This window comes from Bactrocera dorsalis, chromosome 3 (assembly GCF_023373825.1).
Source record: "Bactrocera dorsalis isolate Fly_Bdor chromosome 3, ASM2337382v1, whole genome shotgun sequence".
In the NCBI taxonomy this organism is placed as follows: Eukaryota; Metazoa; Arthropoda; class Insecta; order Diptera; family Tephritidae; genus Bactrocera; species Bactrocera dorsalis.
This window is the reverse complement of record NC_064305.1, coordinates 23,579,248-23,606,414: the sequence shown is the minus strand read 5'-3', so window position 1 is coordinate 23,606,414 and position 27,167 is coordinate 23,579,248. Positions and strand designations below refer to the sequence as shown.

At 37.2% G+C, this 27,167-nt stretch overlaps 1 protein-coding gene across 1 annotated transcript in view; it reads right to left on the bottom strand.

Annotated features, from left to right (window-relative positions):
* The window catches only part of LOC105228708 (uncharacterized), a 142,265-nt gene that overhangs the window by 22,817 nt on the left and 92,281 nt on the right, over positions 1 to 27,167 (bottom strand). Inside the window, 2 exon segments of the mRNA XM_049453327.1 lie at positions 24,203 to 24,481; positions 24,626 to 25,067. Coding sequence (XP_049309284.1) covers positions 24,203 to 24,481; positions 24,626 to 25,067 — 721 coding nt within the window.

Genomic DNA, 27,167 nt, shown 5'->3' with positions numbered 1-27,167 from the left:
TAGTTTCCACATTACCCTCACACTCACATAACCCTCCGTGCCCACTTCAGCATTGTAATTACCGCTGAAATTGTCCTGCAACTGCTGAACTTTCATAAACAATTGATGCGAGCGAGTTTCGGCAAAGTAATACCCATACATACACAAAACGCAAATACTCTTACAAATATACACTAACACAAGCACAAACATACAATACAGCTGGCGACCGCAAAAAGACAAAACGGCTATGATTTCTTGTTGCTGTGGATATTGTTTGGCATTCTGTGGAATTATGTGCGCAGAAATACCCACATACATATACGCATATATAATATGTATACATATATACATATATTGACTGAGACATTTGTATTAGATTTCCGGTCAGAAATTAATACAGAACCACAAATGAGCTGTGACAGGCCATCTGGGGCATGCTACATTGCGTTACACATAATTCAATATTCATCAAATTTCGTGAGCCGACTAAAACCTCACTCAATTTAATTGGTTTGATTTAAGTTTTAAAGGGCCTAGGGTTGAAATACGAAAATTAACGAAATCATATGAAATTTTAACTCGTTTACGTGCGCGGAGTCTGACCTCCTTTTTTGCAGTAAACATAGGATTAGTTCAATTAAAATTTGCTGCTGAATTGATAAGCGCTAAAATTAATTAAATATTATGCTTTAAATTGGTGTCTGAAAATTTAGTTTAATTAAATTAGAGTTCAAGAGACCTATACTCTGTGACCTGTGTTCTATTGTGCTCTTTATTCAATAACATTAAGGATTCTACTTATTAGATCTAATGAATACCAGTGAGCTTTATAACTCCGAAACTATAGGTTTTTCAGAACAACAACAGTTCAGAAAACATAGGTCACAGTTCGGTATAGTAAATATAAGAGAAGGCGAAAATGACACGATGAAAACTGCAGGATAGTCAGTAATGAAAAAACAAGCTCATTAAACAAAAGCATATAATCATAGTAAGTACTGAAAAGATACATAGATTGCTGTGCAGAAAAGTGTGGAGATTTTACATAAGCAACCAAATATGCAAAGGTTGAGGTAATGGAAGTGTAACGAAATGGACTGCTTTTGCTCCCTAGTTAAAATTGATATAAAGCAGGATCTTGCCTACACTGTGTGGCCTTCTGTAATGGCAAGTTAAGCATTTGGAGAAAAATAAGAATATTATGTTGATAATATATTCTTTTGTAAACAAAAAATAAGCAAAGTGTATTGAAGGGTGAGCCATTTCGAGGTTCCCTAGTTTTCTAAAGAACACATAAACTTCAAATTTAATGACGAATGTCTATTTTCATTCGAAAGAACTTCTTTGACATTTTTTTTTTTGAAGATTTTCTGTTGAGTCCAATTTTTGATGACTCGTTCGTCTGAATGAAAGCGGGATTGCACGAATAGACTTTAGACTTTACCTATCCCCACAGGAAAAATTATAACGGTGTGACATCTCATGATCTTGTTGGCCAATCGATAGGCCCAAAACGTGAAATTATGTATCTCTTCAACGGAGTATTCTCTCAATAAATCCATTGATTGATGCGATGTGTGGGAAGTGGCGCCGTCTTGTTAAAACCAAATGTCGCCAAAATCACGAGCTTTCAGGCATCAAATAGTCGGTTATCATGGCGCGATAAAGGTCTTGGGAACTTTTTTCATAATTTTTGAAGATATATTTTTTCCTGAATGAAATGGCAGTTCTTGAATCTCTTCAGAGCAAAGCGATGTCGATTGGAAAGGTCGAGCGTCTTCAGTTCTTGCACAAACTGTATGTAGTTGGACTCTTTCAATTTAAGATCTCGACCGAAAATATGCCAAGCTGATTCATACGTCAGTCAGAGTTGCTGTGAACGGCGCCGAATCGACTCTCCACGGTCTGCGTGCATACTCACAGCTACTGCTATTATATTTTCTTCAATAGATGCTGGGCGTGGTCTATCCGGTCGAATATTATCTAATAATGAGTGCTGAGATGGATGGATGGTGTTGTGAGTAGAAGGCTCAGTAGGCTGAATATGTTGACCAAAAGTTGAGCGAAGTGGGCGAATATGAATTTTTGTAATCAAGTTGAACGATTTGTAAATGTTGTTCAGGCGTAAGTCTTTCCTTGTTCAAATATCAAACAATACTGAATAAAAAATAATGACAGATTGCCACGACTCATGCGTGATCTGTTAAAAAAAAGGCTATTGATTAAAAGCATATCTACTTGGATCAGTTGTTAAAATAACGTATTGTTATGGAAAAGGTCTAGTCTGCGGATTTTAGAAAAACTGAAATATAGACCGGTGGTTCGATTTTTGTTGTTGGAAGCGAAATCGCTGTTACTCTTTTCTAAAATTAGTTTGTTTTGTATTTAAAAATAATAATTTTGTTAAGTTGCCAGTTTTTTTACAGCAGCTGCTTAAATCGGTACACTTCAGCAATGCGTTGTGAATTTTACAATGGATAAAATATCGAAGAAAGAATTTGTCTCAAATTCTCTATTTCTAATCAAATTTCGTGTGCGAAATCATTGCCAATATTGGAAAACGCTTTCGGGGATTCAGATTTATCAAAACATAAGCCTATGAGTGGTACAAAGTCTTCAAATACGGTCGAGAGATCGTTGAAGACATGCCTCGTTCAAACGTTAGCAAGAAGCAAGAGAGCTCGACATCTCTCGCAAGTTCGTTCGAATGATTTTTGAGTATGGAATGCGTTCTTGTTCGACTCGTCCCGATAAAGCTGAATTTTTTCAAAAATAGTATCCTCAATAGGTCTCTTTGGATCGATCCCACGTGCATGAAGAGAATTATAACTGCCGATTATATATGGTAAATATATCGGATTAGTGATATCTTTGAAAATTTCCGGAGTGAAAATCTGAACTTAGCCATTCCTTACTTGTTGCTATATTTATATTGTTTTTGTTTTTAACTGTTTCGTTGGCTTGCCACTTTTTGTGGCAAATATAATTGTAACATATTTATTTAGCCTGTTATAAAACACAAAATTTGTTTTTGTTGTTGTTATTGCTTTTGCTACATTTGCAAAACATCAAAGTGTTCATTGAGTCCGCAATTTACATGTGTCACATTGGTTAGGATTTGTTTTGATTTCATTTTTACGCTCGTGCAGACATGTCAGTTGCCACAAGCCTTGAATTAAAATGCGTATAACGGTTTTATGAGTTGTTTTGTTAAATTTCTTGCTGAGGTGAAGAGTATTTTGTTTTTCCTTTTCCACCTTTGGTTGGAATACATAAACAAATCTATGTAAATACAAATGCAAATTAAGTGAATGAGGGCACTTTTCAAACGTTGAATTTAATTTAATCTGAACTTGAGTTTGTGTTTAATGCAAAATAGGTTGAACAATAGTAAAAAAATTTTCAAATTAAATAGAAAATTGCAATATAAATGCTACAACAGCACTAAATGAGGGCGACCTTTAATCGGTTATACGAGTATTTGCCAAGTACGTAGAAAGAGTGAAGAAGACAGCTAAGTGATTTCCTCTCAGTTTATGAAGTTTAAGCAGTTATGAGAGCCTCTGCACTTATGTGGAAATATGAAGAGCTTTAACCAAGCTTAGGCCCTAAGAATGCTAAAAAATGTTATAGAGAATATTGCAGGATACTTTTGGTATAGACTGCCGTAACTTTCTCTGCAGCTTAAGTTATATCACAAACATACATATATGGTATGCCAAATAAGCCAACCTAACCAATCACGTGCATTTAGAAGCCTTGTTGGGAGGTCAAGAGTTCGGTTAATTAAAATTGGGGATGGCAAACCTTTGGAACCCCGAAAGTTTAACCTATTTTTAACTATTTTCTTTTAAAATGCGGAATATTTTTTTTGATTTGTTGCTGAACTAATCGTTGATATTTTTGATATAATCACACTTAGACGTAGAGCTGGTACAAATCGGAAAGATTTCATAATAGTGACGCCGCCAACCTATAAACTGCACCAAACCGTAATTTTGTCGTGATGCAATGGTGGCTCATAGGGTATTGCCTGGCCAATAACGCATATTTTGATTACTGACGAAGGCATTCAGCCAAAAATGAACCTTATCGCTGGAGATGATTTTTCGATCAAAATGCGGATCATTTGATATGCTAGCGGCAGGAATATTCTCGACACTGCGGACACTTGTTTGTCTCACTGGCACGGGAACATTTATACTGTTTTCAAATGTTTCCACCAGACGCTCAATTGTAGATCTGACAGGACGATTATGACCACCATAAATTGGACGTAGCGTTTTTTAAGTTGAGGCCACTGATTCCGAATTTCGGTAGAAAATTTTAGTAGTTTCGACTCGTTGTTGGATTGTATATCTTTCCATGAAGAAATCGCAAACCTTACTGAAGAGAAATGTCAAAAGATGGGAAAAAAATATGACGTGGTCTGCGTGGTTTATCGATCTTCCTTATTAAAAAACCCGTTATACATACTATATATAAATTTAATTATGAACAATTTTAACATGACGAGAAAATACAAAAATGCTTTAAAAGAAAGCAGTAATTTTTGTACTTATCATAAGTTCTCATATTAAACTATGTTCGCACACAAAGACTTTTGTCGTTCAAACAGTTTTTATGTAATCGATGGGTCGAAGAAGAACTACAAAGGGACTGAGTCGCAGGTGTTTGAGCAACAAGCTTTGTGTTCTTGTACATAATTCAGATTTTTCTCTTTAAATTAGTTGTAAAGTATGTAGCCCATAGTCGGGCTTACTCAGGTTAGATATTTGATCCTAAGGGGGGATCATATTGAGACTGTAATGTGCAGTCCCAAAGCAGGGAGATTACAATGGAAATATATTGTTATGTATACAATATTAAAAATTATGCTTAAATATACTCGTATTACGTGAAAATAAAGCACAATGGATTTTAGCAAGAAGATTTAGAAGTGCCGTCTTTATCGAACTATAAAAATTTCCGTAATACAATTACACTCATCTTAATAACTGTCCGCCGTTTAAACGTACTTAACCTTGTTAATTTACCATTAACTCAGCTACTTGTTATGCGCATCCATTTCGTTCGTAAATTAATTGGTTAAGCGCTAATTATCAAAGAATTAAATTTGATTAACCGAAAGTAACGGAATGAGTGCGAAGCGGTTAACTAATATTCCAGTTAACTCAATAGTTAACATAAGTAATTACCGATTAAATTTCGCGCTCATTATTGTTAATGCGAAAAGCGACGACGACGAGTAGAGTACTATACTATTAAGACATATACAAAAAAAAAGAAAACAAATTTGTAAGCAGCAGTAACTGGTGAAAACAACAAAGCAATATGTATGTACATATCATTCACTACTTGTATTTATTTGATGAGAAATTTATGGGTATGTGGGGAGCACGAGAATTAAGACGATTATTGCTCACAATACGACAACTAATGCCAGTAAAAGGTAACACTGTTGGTCTCAGCAGCTCAACTGTTATTAGTGGAAACCCAGATCCTTGAGTTTGTGTAATAATTTTGAAGAAGTTAGAAATCTTTTGAGATCACCATACATACCAAGATCGATGAATGGTATAAGAAATCTATAAAACTAATTTCAAAAGTTGCGAAAAGACATTCTAATTGACGCCCAATTTTTAGGCCGGCTTATGTAACCGACAATTTGCAAATACTCATCTCTGCTCATAGGCTGGTAATCCAAGTAGAGGTACATTTTCAATTCTTTGTTTTTGACAGATCAAGCGTAAGTCGTGTGAATCTGTCAAGTAATTTTTATTATTGTTTGGCACTTTATCAAGATAATACTTATGCCTTAAGAATGTGTTTCGCGCCCTTCGCTCATCGGCCTACTGGGCGTACTATTCGCAACACCATCATCCATCTTGAGACCCAGATCTTATTATTGGTTAATATTCGACCGAATAAAACACATCCAGTAAGCAATGAAGAAAATATAGCAAGTGTTTCTGTATTTTTCTTAAAAAAAGTAGGGAACCCCCAAATGTATCATCTTTTATAAGATCGTTTTTATGAATATTTGTGGAGAAAGTGAAGAAGAAATGTGAATTTATTTTAGTGCAATGCTCTCTAGATGTAGTTTTTGAATATAAGGGTTTTGATGTCAAACACCATGTATACTTCTTATTAGTCGGAGGACATATGGTTGACGTATGTATTATTCAATATTAAATTAAGATTATTTAAATTTTCCCCAATTCAGTATGTGAGCTGCGTATACTCTGCACAATATTGTATGTTAGCGAAAGATGGCTTCGTTATTATCTTCTCGAGTCCTATACACCTTTAACCCCTATATAACATATTATACCTTATATTGTATATGTATATGTATGTACTCCATAACTCAATTTAGCTGTCTCGAATTTTTTGTATTCCTCCACAATCTTATTCTACCTCAATCCTCACACAAATAAAACCAGCATCCTTTTTCAACTTTCCTTTTCGGATTTAATCAATTCATACGTCGATAGACACTTTGGTTGCTTGGAGAGGCAGTTGACGAGGTGTGAGTAAAGTCTGTGGCACGAAGGATGTGATGAGGAGTTGATTTTGGTTTGCGGAAAATTATCGAAAATCTATTCGAAGGCGGACGCAAATTCATTTGCTTGTTTGATGTTGTTTAATCAGCATTTTGCTTATGTAAATATTAACAGAGTTGAGTTTGTGTTGCCAAATTTTCGTACATATGTATGTGTATGTATATAAAGAAAGGTCTAAAGGGATACATTGTATATTTCCTTTGTAGTTTCTTGCCTCTCTTTAAAATTACGTCGTTCAATTTAAGGAATTAAATTAAAAAAAAAAGATGTGGAATAGTTGAATAAACGGATCCGAGGAGATTTTGATTCCCAAAATTATAATGCTGCTAAAGCGTAAGCTAGCTGACTGGCTCTGTCTTAGCGAGCTATTTTTATAAGAAAAATATTTGAATTCTGGTAGTTTTGAACTCAAAGGAAAATGTGTGCAAGAATCTGAATGCAGTTTGTTCAGATAAGTTTACTATAAGAGGCATATAATTCCATTTTGTCTACAAAGATGTGAAGAGACAAGCCCTAAATCATAAGAGGTTATATCATCATTAATCCTCAGGCAAGGCTTTTAGTAACATATTTTTAGATGTGTATTTCCAACTGAATGGAAAATTATTCCAATAGAATAAAGTTATGATAGGAATTTTTTAGATTTTGGAAAACCAAAAAGTGTACCAAAAAGATAACTTTTAGTCAAAAGGTTATGCAATAGATTCGCATGAAATAGCTAGATTTCGAGTCGACAGATGAGAAGGAGTCGTCTTCATTTCTAGGAACTTACTAAACAGAAACAGTTGAAAACTAAAGGATGACCTATGTATGTCGAGGTTTTCTAATTTTTTAAAGAAAAAAACGCAGAAACTTCAAATTTAATGGGAATGTTTATTATCATTCGAAGGAACATTCTTTCGCATTTGTTTGTTGAACAATATCTTTTTCAAATGTCGGCCGCGGCTACGTTTCAGATAGTCTAGCCGTTGAGTCAAATTTTCGATGACTTGTTCGAGCATTTCGCCTGGTAACTGACGAATGATACACGTGATGTTTTGCTCCAAGGCCTGAATCGAAGCGGGATTGTCCGCAAATTTTAGACTTTATATACCCCACAGGAAAAAATCGAACGGTGTGATATCACACGAACTTGGTGGCCAATTGACGGGCCCAAAATATGAAATTATCTGCTTACCGAAATGTTCGCTCAATAAAGCCATTGACTGTTGCGATATGTGGAAAGTGGCGCCGTTTTGTTGATGATTCCACCAGCCCACAAACCACATCAAAGTTGTTTTTTGTCCTAAATGCGGCAATTTCACTTGTTTACATACCCACTGAGCCAGAAATGGGTCTTATCGCTGAACAAAACTTGGCTCGAAAACATCGGATCTTCTTGGAACTTTTCAAGAACCCATAGAGCGAAGAGATGTCGCTTGGGAATGTCGACCGGCTTCAGTTCCTGCTCGAGCTGTATTTTGTATACTTTCTATTTAAGATCTCGACGTAAAATGCGCCAAGTCGTTTCATACGTCAGTTCGAGTTGCTGCGAACGGTGACGAATTGACTCTCCTCGGTCTTCGTGTACACTCACTCTTCTTCATTGCGTGCTGGTCTTTTTGTGATGAAATGCCAAAAAATACGTGAACAAAAATAAAATGACAGCATGACATGACCCACGCCTGATCTATCGAGAAAAGGCTACTGAAAAAAGTTTCTCTATTTGGTTCACCCGTTATATACTCAAGATATTAAACAATAGAGTAGATTTGTTATACGCCTAAATAAAGGTTAGGTGAAAGTAATGGCTGAAGGATAACTGAAATGGCCTCCCGGGAACTGCTCATAAAACGAAAATTGAATAGAGTTTAAATCAGAATTGTGTGGATTTTAAAGACTTCAGATGCCCATGTATTTTTATGAATACTTAAAGATATTTCTATTACTTCAGCAGGAGTCTTTGAGTGTAATAAGAAGCGCTGTATTGATTTAAAGGAACGTGCTTATAAGACTTTGGGTCATGACCATCAGTAAATAAATGTTTAAGTCACTCTAACAACTAAACTTGTATTTTAAATATGTATGATGATAGAAAATATATTTTCGTTGTTATGCGGTCCTTTCAACCTCCACAAGATTTAACTAACCATTTTCATTTGCTTCTATTGTGGGGACATTTAATTTTCAAGTCTTTTGACATACACGTGCCACACGCCAGACACTATTGAAAGTGTGAGATAGTGACATAAATGCAACAATAATCATAACAATAACAACAATAGATAATAAGAAGAAAAGCGCAAGACAAACAACTTGACGAAGCGACGCTTTGCTGAGTAGCTTAAGTGATAGAGAATTCAAGAAGTGTGCATAAAGAAAATGTGTGAGGGTCTAGTTGATGATAAACAATTTATGTGGCAATATATGGTTTGTATGTACATGCGTGTAACTGTAATAAGTATATGAAGTTATACCTGTGTGTAAGATTATATATATATGTGTGTCTATGAGTGTGGAAGATATAAGACTTGAGGATAGTAATATTATTTCGTATGTCCGTGAATATTAGGGTGTCCGTTATTTCATAAACTGATATTTTTTTATTTTCTTTCGTCTTATCTCTTTCACCATACTTGGTTTTCAATACTCCGATGTGAAACCACATATTGTTCAAGTCCATATCATCCAATTCGGGCAAAAATAAGTGGTTATTATTGAGCGGTGGCGATTCCTATTCACAGTAACGTGCCGGTCTTGACCATCATGGCAGAAATACGGCCTAATGACGTCGCCGGCCCATAAACCACACCAAACCTTAATTTTTTCGGGATGCAATGGTGACTGATGGAGTACGTGTGGATTTCTGCCTGACCAATATTTTGCTTATTGACGAAGCCCTTCAGTCAGAAATGAGCCACATCGCTGAAGATGATTTTTCTATGAAAATCCGGATAATTTTGATGTTGATGCTCAGCCCAATTCACGAACATACAACGATTCTGGTGATTAAGCGGCTTCAGTTCTTGCGTCAATTTGATCTTGTAAGGATGTAGGCCAAGATTTTTTCGCAAAATTCTCCTCAACGACGTAACAGAGATGCACAACGCTTGAGAACGACGTGTGAGAGACTGATTTGGATCTTCCTCAATTGATGCGTTAGCGGAAGCAATATTCTCGACACTACGGGCACTTCTTTGTCTCACTGGCACGGGAATATTTTGTACTGCACCTGTGGATTAAAATATTGACGACCAAAAATTGGATGTAGCGCTCTTAAAGTTGAGGCCACTGACTCCGAATTTCGGTGGTAAATTTGAATAATTACGACTCGTTGTTGGATCGTATATCTTTCCATGATTTAATGGCAAACCTTACTGAAGAGAATATGAAAATAGCGGGAAAAAATATGGTGTCGTTTGATGTCTCTTTCGGTTTTGTTTTGTAGCGTCCCTATAGAAAACCCCGTTATAATACCTGTCACAAATAACTACAAAATATTCCATACAATAACTTGGTTTTTATCAGTCAGTTTGTATGGTAGCTTTATGCTATAGTGAGTCGATCTGAAAATTCGCTTCGCAGATTACAATGGAGATTAACTACAGTCAAATTGGATGAATGTACCAGCTATGTGGTCCGATAAGAACCATTTAAGCAGGGAGATTGCATCTTTGACTTAAGCGATAATTAATACTAATTTTCATGAAGATTTTTCGGAAAATTAAAAAGTTTTCCATACAAGCATTTGATTCAGTTTGTATGACAGCATGCCTCTGATATCGGCGGTTCCGACAAATGAGCAATTTCTTGGGGCGAAAAAGACGTCTGCGAAATTTCAAATCGATATCTCAAAAACTGAGGAACTAGTTTGCACATGTACAGACTGACGGACATGGCTTAATCTATTCAGCTCTTGACGCTGATCATTTATATTATTTATATACATATATGTATATATATTTTATGGGATCTCCGAAGCTTCCGGGGTGTTACAAACTTACTGGTAAACTTAATTTAATGTTCAGGATAATTCCATGTAAATAACTGTCACCCTAGTATATAAAACTGTATGAGTGTGTGTGTAGCTACTGTATGATACTGGCGGATTTGTTAGTGTAGAATTGTCTCCAGCTAACTGATATAAATTAGTAAAATGTTTTACGGAAAACACAATTTTCCACCTTACGTATTGTTGTTGTACATTTCATAAATGATGCTGGTTTTCTTGATGACTTTGCCATTGTTATTGTATTGTCTATTGTTGAGCTTATTTCGATAATGTATTTGATAACAGTATTGTAACGGTACTTGTATGGTTATATATAAATAAATATGTAGACATATTTATACATTTTTATATAGTAATTTATTCTTGCGTATGTTTGTACTAAACACACCTACGAAAATGTTATAAATTAACCATTATAATGGAAAGTGACAGACTGGAAGTGAGTTGGTAGATATCACACTTTTTGCTATATAGATTTATATGTACTATATATGTGTATGTGTACATGTTTATATATGTAAGTAAAAGTCGAATACAGAACAAAGAAGGGCTGTCAGTAGCTTTAAGAGCGCGGCATGAGTGACAGCGAGCTGTTCCAATATAACATAATAAAATGCTGGGAACAACTCAGCAAATAAAGCTACTTTGCTTCAGGGAGACAATAAGTGCCGAGAACAATCTTAATATTAATAAAATAAGACAATAGCCATGAAATTAGTTTGCTGGTGTAGAGGAAAAAGAAAACAATTTACAGCGACCTGGAAAAACCAAGAAATTTCATTAAAATCATATAGGGAAGAGCTTCGTTCGCCTGTCAAATATTCCAACGAATAAAACTTCCTGATTTCTAAGAACATTCAAAATGTCGTTTTTGTATCTGTGTAACCCACCTTGCAGTATGTTATACAACCAAAAAATACCTGACTAATTTCGAGCAAGTTGGAAAAGAATCAGACTCATTTCAATTACCTGGAAAGTTCGTTCAACAAGAGAGTATGTTTTCACTGAAAAATTAGCATTTTCCACTAAATACATCAATTCAAATAAAAATTCGTTTTGAAAATGTAATATTGTCCTAGGTCTTAATGTTTTACTTAGTTCTGAACTAGTTTGGAACTTGTACATTTTTAATTGCATTTAACAATTCATATCTCAAAGAATATCAATATGTAAACATTTAGAAGAATAAAGGTCAACTAGCAATTATATCCCTTATATAGTTCTGATAAAATTTGTAATTTTGCAGTTTACTTTTCTGTAAATAAAGCGTTATCAGTTTCGAGGTTCTCTACTCTTTACAAAAAAAAACATATAAACTTCAAATTTATTGGGGAATGTTTTTTTTATTACTCGAAAGAACATTCTTTGAGATTTATTTTTTGAAGATTATCTCTTTAAAATGTTGGCCGCGGCAACGTCTCAGATGGTCCATCCATTGAGTCAAATTTTCGACGACTTGTTCGAGCATTTCGATTGGAAACTGGCGCATGACACGCGTGGTGTTTTGCTTCCCCTGGAGTGTTTTCGACCATTCGAACAACATGACCTAGCCAGCGTAGCCGCTGTCTTTTAATTCGCTGAACTAAGTCAATGTCGTCGTATATCTCGTACAGCTCATCGTTCCATCGAATGCGATATTCGCCGTGGCCAACGCGCAAAGGACCAAAAATCTTTCGCAGAACTTTTCTCTCGAAAACTCGCTACGTCGACTCATCAGATGTCGTCATCGTCCAAGCCTCTGCACCATGTAGAAGGACGGGAATAATGAGTGACTTATAGAGTTTGGTTTTTGTTCGTCGAGAGAGGACTTTGCTTCTCAATTGCCTGCTCAATCCGTTTCAGTAGTTCTCGCTATACTTTTGTAAAATATCAAAATACTTTTTTAAAGGCTAGACCGAGACGCTCCACAACGCCTAAGCACAACAAAACAAAACAAAAACTTCGGTCTCCTTTTTAAAAAACAATTAAGGCTATTCTGTTTGTGACCATTGGTTTTCGGAAAGGGCAAAAGAACAGCTGGTACGGCGAGGAGTGTTGTGTCGCAACGTTACGATCGATCACAATACGTGCGGGATGGGATAGATACCGAGAGTTGAAGAGGAAAGCGAGACGAGGCCGAAATGGGTGAGTATAAAGAGTTTGACAAGCTGGCCGACAGTGGTATTGCTCGAAAATTCTACGAAAATATGCGGCGACTAAAAGAAGGTTTCAAGTTCGGAGCATAATCTTGTAGAAACCCCAAAGGTGATCTAGTGACCGATGCCCAGAGCATACTAAAATTATGGAGAGAACACTTCTGAAGCCTGCTGAATGGCAGTGAAAGTACAACGCCAGGACTGTGACTGCTTCAACCTACTTCTCTAAATAGAGAAGGTACCATCTTCTATGAGAGTGTACAGCTGCTGGCGTATGCCGATGATATTGATACCATCGACCTCAACACCCGCGCCGTTAGTTCTGCTTTCTTCAGACTGGACAAGGAAGCAAAACATAGGGGTCTGGCAGTGAACGAGGGCAAGACGAAATATCTCCTGTCATCAAACAAACATTCGTCGCATTCGCGACTTGGCACTCACGTCACTGTTGACAGTAATAAATTTGAAGTTGTAGATAATTACGTCTATCTTGGAACCAGCGTAAACAAAACCAACAATGTCAGCCTAGAAATCCAACGCAGGATAACTTTTGCCAACAGGTGCTACTTCGGACTGAGTAAGCAATTGAGAAGCAAAGTCCTTTCTCGACAAACAAAAACCAAACTCTATAAGTCACTCATAATTCCCCTCCTGCTATATGGTGCAGAGGCTTGGGCGATGTCAACAACAACGGATGAGTCGACGTTGCGAGTTTTCGAGAGAAAGGTTCTGCGAAAGATTTATGATCCTTTGCGCGTTGGTCACGGCGAATACCGTAGATGAATGGAACGATGAGCTGAACGAGATAGACGACCACACTGACACAGTTCAGCGAATTAAAAGACAGCGGCTACGCTGGCTAGGTCATGTTGTTCGAATGGACGAAAACACTCCAGCTCTGAAAGTATTCGACGCAGTACCCGCTGGGGGAAGCAGAGGAAGAGGAAGATTTCCACTCCGTTGGAAGGACCAAGTGGAGAAGCTTGGATTAACCAATTGACGCTACGTAGCGAAAAGAAGAAACGACTGACGCGCTGTTGTTAACTCGGCTATAATCGCGTAAGCGGTGTCTACGCCAGTTAAGAAGAAGAAGAAATTTGTGACTTCTATATTTTACCTTAAGTTGTGTAGCGGTGAAATAATTTCTGTATAAATTTTAGTCTAATATGTTTTCATCAAAATAACCGCCCCACAATTCAAAATAAGGATAAAGAGTATTATAAAAGGTTATAATCGTAAAGGGGCCTTGGCTACGGAATTTTTCTTCGTTGAAATAAAAGGTTCTGAGTTGAGCTGGTTCAAAATTATTTTTCCATACACATCACTCATTCTACACATAAGTGTTCAGCAAAAAAGAGTCTCTACTATATTTTGTGTCAAATATTTTTAATATTGCACCCAAGTGACACAAATCCTATACCAGCTTTAAGTCACCTCTATTAATAATGGGGAACTTCAGTGAACTGTACTTGCATTACACTTTAGTGAACAATGTCCCTTGGCACTGAAGACAACTCATAAACCTGAGCCATATTGGAATCTCATTTGATAACAAACTATTCTGTGAGGGTTTATACGATTGAAATTGAGGTGAATGATATTCTTTAGAGGCTTATACCCTCCTAACAGTTTTCACTGACTCAAGTCAATGCACATACAGGGTAGGCCATTTAAAGTTGACCCATCTGGCAACGCTGTAACTTTTAACAGCGCTGACAAATCGGCTAATGTCATACCGCGTTAGAAGCGTCATTCGAAGACAATTTATACCATGGAACAGTACACTCCAAAAGAACGCGCTGAAATTGTTCAGCTTTATATTCAAAATAACTTTTCAATTGTGTTAACTCAACGTGCGTTTCGCAAAAAAAAATAAAGTGAAAAGTGCTCCAGTTAAGAACACAATTAAGTCTTTATACGCAAAATTTGTGAACACCGGTAATCTCAGTAATGCCAGTCATGCATCCAGACAACGCACAAGACGTTCTGATGAAAATATCGAAGCTGTACGAGCCAGTATTGAGGAGAATCCATCGACATCGAGTTATCGCCGCTCTCAGGAATTAGACATCTCTCGCACCACTCTCCGACGCATAATTCATAAAGATTTGAAGATGTTTCCATATAAAATTCAAATGGCACAAAAACTAAACCCAGCTGATTATCCGCGACGCCTTAATTTTGGCAAATGGCCCATCGAAAAGCCTGAAAACGAACTTGACTTTTGGCGAAAACTCATCATGTCAGACGAGGCACATTTCTCGTTGAATGGAGGCGTAAACAAGCAAAATTGCCGATTTTATGCCACCGAAAATCCTCAATTAATTGAAGAACAGCCTCTTTACGACCAAAAAGTAACAGTTTGGTGCGGTGTTTGCGCGAATATGATCATCGGACCGTATTTTTTCGAAGACGATGATGGAGCCACGACAACAGTCAATGGTGAGCGTTATCGAGCCATGATAACGGATTTTGTGATACCCATTATTCGCGAAAATGACATGGATAACTTCTGGTTTCAACAGGACGGGGCTACATGCCATACAGCTCGACCAACAATCAATTTTATTGCGAATATTTTTCCCCGGGCGATTGATATCGAAAAATGGTGATGTTGACTGGCCACCGAGATCACCAGATTTGACGCCACCAGACTTTTATTTGTGGGGTTATTTGAAATCCAAGGTATACGCTAATAAGCCAAAGGCCTTAGCTCAACTGAAAGCCAACATTCGACGTGAAACAGCCGCCATATCATCCGAAACATTGGCCAAAGTCATGGAAAATGTCGAAAAAAGAGTGCATTTAGCTGTCAAAGCTAAAGGTGCCCATTTACGCGTTCTAATTTTTTAAATATTAGCTGAAACAAATCCCCTTGGACCCAAAATAAATTATTTTTGAAATGAACAAAAAACATTGTTTTCTTTTGTTCTTTTTTTGTAGAAACAAATTGGTCAACTTTAAATGGCCTACTGTACATATGCTTATGATGCTCTGTAAGATAATGCCTGGCCAAATAGAACATCGTTATGCTATGTAATAGCTCAATTAGACTAAACTTTACACCGAAGCTGATTATCACGCAAATGTTGATGCTGATTCACACAAGGAAGGGTTTAAAAATAATAACCTCGAAATGAAATACCACATAACGAAACAAATAACCCCGCAACAATTCCAAGTAAATTTTAGAACGCTGTTTACGGCAATTTAACGCTCTTAAATGCACACCTTTGCGACCTCACTCCGGAACTGCGAGGCCTTTGAAAGTGAGAACATAAGGAAAGAAGCTGCTAATGCGAGCAGTGTAATTGAAAAAAAACGCAGACTTTTTCTTTTAGTACTGGCGGCCTGGCATTGAGCAACGGCGATTTGTCTAAGGTTTGAGTTGCTTTCAAAAAGCGAAATAATAATAAATTATGGCTTGTGGCTGCGTGTGTGCAAGAGACGTGGTAGGCAAATGAATGAAATCAGAAGTGAAAAAGTGTAAATAGGCTGAGGTGATTTTCTGAACTTATTCTCTTACTACCCGGTCCACACTTTGTAACACTTAACTTTGTGAAATTCGCTTCTAAACAGCAGTGAAGTTGAGCGGCACGCTGTGCGCGTAAAAAACAATTCAAAAGCATTTAAGATGCTTCATCATGTTCAGTTGCTTTTTGTTCTGCCATTTGCTGTATTCCACTATCTATACCCTGAACAAGGTATATTAATATCGGTATTCTGTTTGAGACGATTGTCTCATGTCTCTAATTGTCACAATCTTCATTTAGTGACTCTGTTAGTCATGAGTCTCATTTTGATACAGTATACTACTATACAGTATACTACTTTACTGTATCTGCCAGAATACCAAAATGAGACTCGTGACTAACAGAGTCACTAAATTACTATTGTGAAAATTAGCGACATGAGAAAATCATCTCAAGCAGAATACGGATATAAGTTTGCCACGACGTTTGTAACACCTAGAACGAACCATCGGAAAGATCATCGTGATGAGCTGAGTTGATTTAGTCATGTCCGCCTGTTTGTCTATATACGTGCTAACCAGTTCCTCAGTGTTGGAGATATCCACGACATTTCGCTCCCATCTTTTTCTCTTCAAGAAGACGATCATTTGTCGGAATCGCCGATATTTGACCAGTATAATTTGCCATACAATTTTATGGATAAAAATCAAGATCGACAAGATATTTTTGAGAAATTTGTCAATAATCCATGGCACGCTACAAAAAAAACTTGTTAAGATCGGATATAGCTGTCATTCAAACTGATTGATTGAGCTCAAGATACTTTACACCTTTTTATGCCATAAAGCATACGTTTGTGAAGGGTATTATAGCTCCGGTGCAAGCGAAAGTTTAAGGTATTTCCACTTTTGTATGAAACAGTTATTTTTTTTAACTTGTTATTGTAATCACTCCCACTCTCCTCACTCAATTTAAGTCAAGTGCTCACCACAGCTGGTTGCCAGCGAAAGAACAACGGAGTAGGCACTCTAGAGCTTTTGAAGTGCTTCAGCGTTTGAAGCGAAAGCAAATTGCAGTAAAAAAAGCACTCGTCATTTTTCTAAAGCTGCTATTGTTGTTTTTGTATAAAAACCTATTGCCTTACTAGCTTTCGTTTTGGTCTAATTTTCATTACGTCATATTCCTGGCAACAGTGTGTTTGTCTGTTGTTTTCAGAATTTCATTGCTTTCATTTAACTGGTTGGTGGGTGAGTCTGCTTCGTAAGCGGGGTATGACTGCTGTGGTTTTACTGCGCGTTAATTTTTGCTGAGTGGGCTATAATTCGGTTGCTGAAATTAATTGAAATTTATAATCAATTGTTTAACCACATAAAATATGAGGTGGTTAGGGCGAAGTCACGGGGTTGTAACGGTTGTCAAGGAGACATGAGTAGTAATAGTCTTGTATGTATGTTAAATTGTGTCAGTTTTAAAGTGGGCTCTCAGGTGGATTGTTTGAAATATGTGATGCCTGAAAGCAAATTCACTCATACCTGTACAAGGGCGGTTCGATAAATATTTAATCTACAAAAAAAGAGAACTTTAGAAAAAATGGCGATTGCTTTCCCAACATATTCAGCTTCTGGTTCGATACACTACATCCAACGATGTTCCAACTGCTTTGATCCATTTGAAAAATACGTTTTCTGGAGGGCTGCAAAGTAGGCTTGCGTGGTGGCAATAACCTCCTCAATTAACTCAAATTGCCGCTCAGCGAATGATTTTCTAAAAAAAAAAACTCTTATAGAGTAACTCATCCAAAATACTGAGAATAAGGCAGGAGTTTTACCAATCTGGCTATTATGACAGCGGATGTGCAAAGCAGTGAGTTCTTATAGTGAGAGAGCGATTTTTTCGTCGCCAAATGTCGGTCTTTTTTGCAATTCCATGTTAAATCTATTTAATTTTCTCTTCGAATATTATATTATTCACAAAGTCGTACTATTAGTGGGTCTATGTAAGAATTTTCTCATTACATCCATACACATATAATTATATGGTACACATTTCCATGTTCTCTTTTCTTACTTTCTCCTCACGTGTTCAGTGAAAGCAAAATAGGCGTAACGTGAGCCGATAACAGAATCGTTTGCTGGCGATCTTTGCAAAATTGCTCGATAAACAGCAAATGAAAAACGGCGCATAACAGCAATCAGCATGCAATGTGTTGCGTGCCTTTGAGCGCCACTATCCAGAGTTGCAATTGAAATGTTTACTAAGAACAACCTTAAAATGCTTTATCTCCCGCCACACTTCGTACACTTCATGGTAGCTCAATAAGGTTATGTGTGTATGTATGTATTAGGTGTGCCCTTCAACTAGGAGGCTGTGAGCCTACGAGTCTGTGTGCTTTTGTATTGCTTTCCTGTCCGTACGGCAGCTTGCCTGCGCGTTTAATGTCTACGCGCTCTACATTTCAATGCTTCCGCATGGGCAATTGCTAACTTTTCACTTCCGTTTCCGTAGCTACACAATTTCGCTTCTACTTTCTGAGCACGCGAGACAAGAAATCGATAGCGATGAGTTAAAGACGCGACAATGCGCTTTATGTGGGTTGAGTGCGTGGCTCCAACTAGCGAGTGTCATTGATAATACTGTTGAGTGTGATGGAGGGAGGTGGGTTTGAATAGGAATTGTTAGATTTTCTCTGTTTCTACTTCTATTTCGATTATATGGCATTTGTATATGGTATATGTATTTGAATCGTTAAATACCCTTTGGCGCTAAGAACTTATTAAGAAAAGTAATATCATATTTAATTAAGATTTTTATTACATCATTTATATTTTCTTTTTAATAAAAAAGTTTATGGCTTTGGTACTAAATCTTAATCGCAAAACCATACCGTTAATATAAACTTAAAGAGGGGTATTAAATGGCGCAGTTCTCGACGTATTTTTCACCTATTTATATCTGTCACTTCTCCGCTCACTGTACAATAAAGTTAACCAGCTAAATTTAATAAAAGAGAAATCTATACCTCATTATGGTGGGTAGATAAATTTCTTTATCTTTAGATCACAAAACTTCGCAATCTCAGCACGTGTCAGACAGTTGTGTTATAAATATTATTTTTTTTTAGTTTCAAAGAGTATTTTCAATATAAAACAAGTAAGGAAGGGCTAAGTTCGGGTGTCACCGAACATTTTATACTCTCGCATGATAAAGTGATAATCGAGATTTCATTATCCGTGAGATTTACCGATATTTTCGGTGAAAAATTAGGTTAGGTTAGGTTAGGCACTGAGTTCTTCGTGTTCGATATCAGGGACCTTGAAAAGTTATAGTCCGATCACGACAATTTTTCCACAAGGGATACCTCAGCTCAAATACCGTATTTGTGTAAAGTTTTATTCCGTTATCATCATTGGTTCCTAATGTATATATTATACAGAGAAGGCATCAGATGGAATTCAAAATAGCGTTATATTGGAAGAAGGCGTGGTTGTGAACCGATTTCACCGATTTCATACCGAATTTCATTGAAATCGGTCGAGTAGTTCCTGAGGAATGATTTTTGGTCCATAAGTGGGCGACGCCACGCCCATTTTCAATTTAAAAAAAGCCTTCCTTCTGCCATTTCTTCCGTAAAATTTAGTGTTTCTGACGTTTTTTGTTAGTCGGTTAACGTACTTTTAGTGATTTTCAACATAACCTTTGTATGGGAGGTGGGGGTGGTTATTATCCGATTTCTTCCATTTTTGAACTGTATATGGAAATGCCTGAACGAAACGACTCTATAGAGTTTGGTTGACATAGCTGTAGTAGTTTTCGAGATATGTACAAAAAACTTACTAGGGGGCGGGGCCACGCCCACTTTTCCAAAAAATTACGTCCAAATAATATCTTCATTTATGGCTTAGTTATGACACTTTATAGGTTTTCGGTTTCCGCCATTTTGTGGGTGTGGCAGTGGCCCGATTTTGCCCATCTTCGAACTTAACCTTCTTATGGAGGCAAGAAATACGTGTACCAAGTTTCATCATGATATCTCAATTTTTACTCAAGTTACAGCTTGCACGGACGGACGAACGGACAGACAGATATCCGAATTTCAACTCTACTCGTCACCCTGATCACTTTGGTATATATAACCCTATATCTAACTCTTTTAGTTTTAGGACTTACAAACAACCGTTATGTGAACAAAACTATAATACTATCCTTAGCAACTTTGTTGCGAGAGTATAAATATACTGTCGAAGTTTAGAGCAAACCCTGTTTGAATTTGTTGTTTGGAAAAGGTAAGGTACACTACTCTTTTCCGAAATTCTTACTAATATTTTTAATGGCCTCTAACCCCTTTATATTTTTTTGTAGATAATTCTTAAAGAGATTTAAGCAGAAAAAAGAAATCGATTTTTTGAAGCTTCTAATGCAGGCTCCCTCCTTAATGGCCTCTAACTCTTTTATATTCTTTTTTTTATCTCTTTAAATTACTAAAAGTTTATAGAGACTTACGAAACCAAACTTTTTTGAGCGGATCAAGAAACTTAAAGACATACCTTTGCACCCAAGACTCATTATAATGAGTAATGGTAATATTATTGATATTTGGAGAAAAGAAACTTTGAAGCTATTGAAGGTAACACTTTCACAATCACTTTTTAAAAGTTAACCTAACCTAGAGCTGCAAATATTTTTAGGTTGCCTTGCGGCGCGCATATAAGGACACAGTTGAGGGAAAGAACTTCATTCATTAAGATCTTGATGAAACTAAGTAGGTACACATGTTTATTGGCAACAAGGTAAAGCGGAGTTCGTAGATGGGCCAAGTCTACAAAACGCCATTTATCAAAAGCGTATAAAAAACCATATCTAAGCATATATCTAAATCACTTAAACTACAACAACCAAATTTGCTCACGATAAATCCTAACACTCCTATCGACACTGTAAAAATTGATGGACTTCCCGTATCACGGTGCTGTTAAAAATTCCTAAAGGTGCGATAAATTAATGACTAAATATGCCAGAAACATACAATTTTACATTCAAGATAGTATCAGAGGACTTTATGGAGCCGGGGTAAAAATTGGACAATGGGCATGGCAACGCTCACTTTTAGGTGAAATCACATATCTAGGACCCGACCGACCGACCGACTTGATGCCGTTGCTGAAGACAGCAATTTGGCGATTTCAAGACGTTATCAAGAAGACAGATTGTCTCAAACCACAAGCTGGCGGATTTTGAGAGAGTATTCTTCTTTCGCGATGGAGCTGGTGGATACCGGTACTGCCAGTTAAGAGCGGTAAGGACCGATGTTAAAAATCTTTTTATGGCCTTAATTGGAAGAAGTTGATCTTGACAACGTCTGGTTACAACAAGACAAGGCTACGTGCCTCACAGGATATGAAACTACCGAATTATTGCGAGAAAAGTTTGGAGACTCGATGATTTCCAGAAATTGTGACACTGACACTGTTAATGAAAACAAAAGAAAAAAACATTTTAGTTTCCTTAACAACTAGTGTGTTATATTTAAAAAAAAAATCATATCACTCTTATTGTAAAGCCCAGTATAAGGTTTTGCCGGGACCTGAAGAAATTTCTCGGTCTTTGATCTTTGCAAGTTGCAAGAGTATAATATGTTCGGTTGTACCCGAATTTAGTCATTCGTTACTTTTGCATTTTGATATGAAAATACTCAACTAATAATCGAGTCGAGTTCTACCGAGTCATGAGGCAATAAAAGCTTCTGAGAATTTCAAAACTGCTAAACTTGCGCAAAAACTAAGTGAGACAGATATACCAGACATTATATACCAAAATGATTATGATGGCGAAACCAGTTGAATTCAGAATGTCTTATTGTCCATTTGGTTGCCTGAACGGCTGTGTGTATAACAGATAACTTGAGAAAAGCTAAGATATCATGACTAAACTTGGTGCACGTGTTCTTTGAGACTCTGAGAAGGTTGTTATTCTTCTTCTTCTTCTTTACTGGCGTAGACACCGCTTACGCGATTATAGCCGAGTCAACAACAGCGCGCCAGTCGTTTCTTCTCTTCGCTAAGTGGCGCCAATTGGATATTCCAAGCCAAGCCAGGCCCTTCTCCACTTGGTTCTTCAAACGGCGTGGAGGTCTTCCTCTTCCTCTGCTCCCCGCGACGGGTACTGCGTCGAATACTTTCAGAGCTGAAGTTTTCATCCATCCGTACAACATGACCTAGCCAGCGTAGCCGCTGTCTTTTAATTCGCTGAACTATGTCAATGTCGTCGTATATTTCGTACAGCTCATCGTTCCAACGAATGCGATATTCGCCGTGGCCAACGCGCAAAGAACCATAAATCTTTCGCAGAACCTTTCTCTCGAAAACTCGTAACGTCGACTAATCGGTTGTTGTCATCGTCCAAGCCTCTGCACCATATAGCAAAACGGGAATTATGAGCGACTTATAGAGTTTGGCTTTTGTTCGTCGAGAGAGGACTTTACTTTTCAATTGCCTACTCAGTCCAAAGTAGCACCTGTTGGCAAGAGTAATCCTGCGTTGGATTTCAAGGCTGGTGTTAATGCTGGTTCCTAAACAGAAGAAATTATCTACAACTTCATAGTTATGATTGTCAATAGTGACGTGAGAGCCAAGTCGCGAGTGCGATGACTGTTTGTTTGATAACAGGAGATATTTCGTCTTGCCCTCGTTGTTATTGCATGTGGAAAATCGGACCTTTACCTCGCCGCCAAAACGCCTTTAAATGAAGACATGTAAAGTGAAATAGATAAGCTCCACATAAAGATACGAAACTGTAATTTGGCACAACGAATTGTACTTGAGAGTGGTATCTTTGTGGGCGTGGTCCCATTCCCTAATAAGTTTAATGTCCATAATTCACCAATCATTAGAGCTTTGTTAACCAAATTTGCTCAGAACGAATCATTTCAGTACATCCTCTGATGAAATCGGACGATATCCTCCCCAAGGGTAATGTTAAAAACCACTAAAAGTGCGATAACTTTCTAAAAAAAATACTAAAAGCTTTATAGGAGCCGGTGTAAAAAATACACAATGGTTGTGGTGGGCTATTTTTATTTCAAATTTCATATCTCAAGGCCTACTCGAAATCTATAAAATCGAGGAAGACTTCCCTTTACTGTCATATATGTATGTTATATATGGATTTTAGAACTTCCGGATTAATTCATTCATTACATATCGTTGAATTTGTGAGGTTTCTTAATGAAACTTATAGAACATTCTTTTCTGGCTAATATGTTGCAATGCTAAAAAAGGTCTAAATTAAGACGATACTATCCCAATACAGGATATATGGTATAATAAGTTTACCACGAAGTTTGTAACATCCAGAAAGACACGTCGGAGAACCTACAAAATATGCATGTACTATACGCAATCAACGCCTAAGTGGATTTAACGATCTGATATTGTGCAGACATCTTTTCCTCTCCATTTATCGGAACCGCGTATAGATGCCATAAAAAGTGAACGATCAAATTCCACTTTTTTATGTCAAAGATTTTTATTTGGGAAGGGCGTTATACGGTCCAATTTACGTTTTTTCTTGTTTAATATAAATTTTGCCAATACCTGAAAATATGACTCCGGCATTAATCTTTGAAAATTGCGCGAGCATAAAATGTTCGGTTTATTTGGAAGTCGGAGTTGATGTTATTGATTTCCTTCACTGCGTTCATCTTTTCCCCGTCTTTTCGTATCTTCGAATGCCTACGCAACCTAACCTAAAAATCCCACAGCGCAAGCTGATTAAATGAGTTTTAATAAAATCTAAGTTTTCACCCTGAACAAACGCATACGTAAAGGTAAGCTTATAAGTTAATTAATACGCCTACACAATACTTTTCAATTAATGGTCTGAAAGCTACACAACATTAAATAAACTTTTAAACCTGCGCTCAAAAAGTTTCGAACTAGTGAAGGCGACACAGGAAGTTTTAATGCATGTATTTTCGCGAAATTCGCTACAAAAATTATTTCACTTATTTAAATTACAAATTTATATAACATTAAAGCAGATAGTTGTTTTTGTACTCACTTTCAGTACTCCATGCGGCCTCGCAATTCTGCCATGGCAGCTCACGCCGAAATGAGGCGCACATATAGAATATTGTCCAGGCAATAATCAAATTATAGTAGAGCATTACAATGGCCGAAACGATAACCATGCCAGCGCCGAGACCACGAAACAGCGGACAGAAGCGACGATAAATGGCCACAGGCCCCAAAGCGGCATACTGGCCGAATGAGAGCTCCATGAACATGAGCGGCAGACCGGCGATAATTAACATTATTGTGAAGGGTATGAGGAAGGCGCCTGCGGTAGGAATAAGAGTGAAATATTAGAGACAAGAATGAGATATTATGTGAGAATTGGAGTGACAAACTTAATGGATGTTAATGCAATTTGGTGAAATTCTTAATTGATTTCCCTGTTTCAAACATCAAATATTGAACTTACCGCCACCATTATTGTAGCAGAGATACGGGAAGCGCCACACATTGCCCAGCCCTACCGAGTACCCGAGCAGTGAGAGTAGAAAATCGAAACGGCCCGTCCAATTGCCACGTTCCGGTTCATTAGGATCGCCGGTGTCGAGCGCAATTAGCGCTGCGCCCGAATCTCCACCGCCGATGGCGACTTTCGTAGCTGGTGTGGTTGGTGTGTTTGGTGGATAGGTGATCACATCGATGGGTTCACAGGCAGCTGGGCCGCCTGGTCCATCGCCGCCACCATCACCACCAATTCGAATGCTGATGGCTTTGCCGTGTTGTGCGCTACTGGTGCCGCTGCTGCCAACGGTTTTGGTGCTTGTGGCAGCTGCGGTTGTGACGTTGCTGTTGTTGTTCGGCACTTTAGCGCTGGCAGGCAGTTCAACGGTTGTGAAGCGATCTTCATTTTGCTGCAAAAAAAAATCAAATGTAGGTTAGCAACAAGATATAATATAAGAGATGTATGAAAGTGAATTTAAGTTAATTCAAAACAAGGACTATATTTTGTAAATGAGAATAATTAAAATAGGAATTGAGAAATTTTTTCGACTCGAGCTGAAATTATCGCATCTTTATGGGAGTATGTTTGTAACAATTCTTAAATAGAGCCATTATAAGTCTCATAGATTTGCTTTCGCTCATTGGACATGTTTGTCATTATGTCCAAAGAGAGGAGAAAATGTTGGTTATGCATGAATGACGGAATAAAACTACACATATTCACAAGACAAGACAACATATGAGGACTCAAATAATTGAACTCTGGCAAGATCGTTGGACAAGGGAGTGCAAAAAAGATGGACCGCCAAAAGATTTAGAGATGTGGCGCAGTAGAAATCACGGCGAGGTGAACTACTCAAAAAATAGGTGCTATATGGTCACAGATATTTCCGAAAACGCCTGTATGTGTTTACAGAGACAACTACTAGACGACACAAACCATATTTTTGTAGGTGCTGACGCTGGAAAGGAGAACGGATAACATTAGAAGCCAAGCTTGGTTAACTAGGGACATGAACGCGGACGTGAGTCAAATAGCTCGACGCTGGCTACAAAATCGTAGGCGTTCCTGGACGCAGGAAGAGTAGAAACTGACCTGCAATGTATCCATCTTAGAAACTTTGTCCTGAAGTAATTCAAATACGGTCTCAGGACAAGGAAAAGTACTTGGTAGAAGGAGCAGTGTTTAAGTGGGTATGCCACCCTTTATATTTCATTAGATGAAGAAGGGCAAGAATTGGAAAGAAAATTAATATTCTTTTAATATTCTTTAAAAAAAACTTTAGACCGTATTTTAAGTATATTTTTTCCTTCCTCTGTAAAAATATATTTTTTTCTCTCTCAAAACAAAAATTTGCTCTTTCTCGATTGAATTGACTTCGATTCATTGAAATTCATTTAAAGGGATCCTCCGAATTTACTTTTTTTGATTTCGCGAGTAATATGTTGGTTTTACAATTCTTTGGTGAATACAAAGCAGTGCAAAATCCAATTTTCCACGATTTCCACTTTGATCCAAGAATATGAGATCGAGGTCAAAAAAATTAGTTGAGAAACCTTGAAATTAAGCTAAATGAAAATTTTTGGTATTGCAGTTCTTTTTTCTTTTTTGAGCGACTTCAAGGTATCGTTCCAGAAATATAGATATAACTTTTTAGAAGAAAGTTTTCACCATTTTAATAAAAGTTAAATCTGTACACAGTAAAAACTACCTTTAACTGCTTCCTCTTCTGTTTGCACTGAATTCAGCTTAACCCACGCCTACTAAATTAGCTGAGTACTTCACTGACTTTAGTTTACAGCTTAAGAGTGGAATTTTCACCAACACTTTTAAGACTCTTATGCACCCACTCATGCATGCTAAACTTATAAGTATTTATCCTACATACAGCACACATACACAGGCGCACAGGCATAAGCTCATTAAGTTGTATTGACTTTGAAAAGCGCGCATAATCACGGCGTTAATGCAGCGCAGCTGTATGTTACGCCTAAAAGTAGATTTTACCATAAATTATTGCAGCATTTGTTAATAGTAAAACTACAATAAAAATAGCAACACTTTATATGGTTACGGTAGTGGCAAATCAAGAATATTCAAGGACTCTTCACACACATAACTAGAGTACAACACACATAAGGATATACATATATACTGAGTATAGGTTTATTTATTCATGATATATTTTTGCTATATTTCCATTTGAATTCATTAAAAATATATACTCGTATATTTCGCGCGAAGAAATTTGTGGAGGAAGATTTTCGAGTGGTAAATTGTAAGTATTCACTCGATGAGTTGGTGATGTTGCGCGCGAAATTCTTGCTTCATGCATTAAAAGGCGGATTTTGTGGTTGTTGTTTGTATATTTTATTTACTTTGCATATCTTTGAAGTACTCTTGTAAATGACTCATACACTAACACTTTACTGAAGTGAAATATTGATGAAAGTATTCGACAATTTATAACTCATGAAGTATACTCTTTGCAAGTACCAGCTGGTAGAAA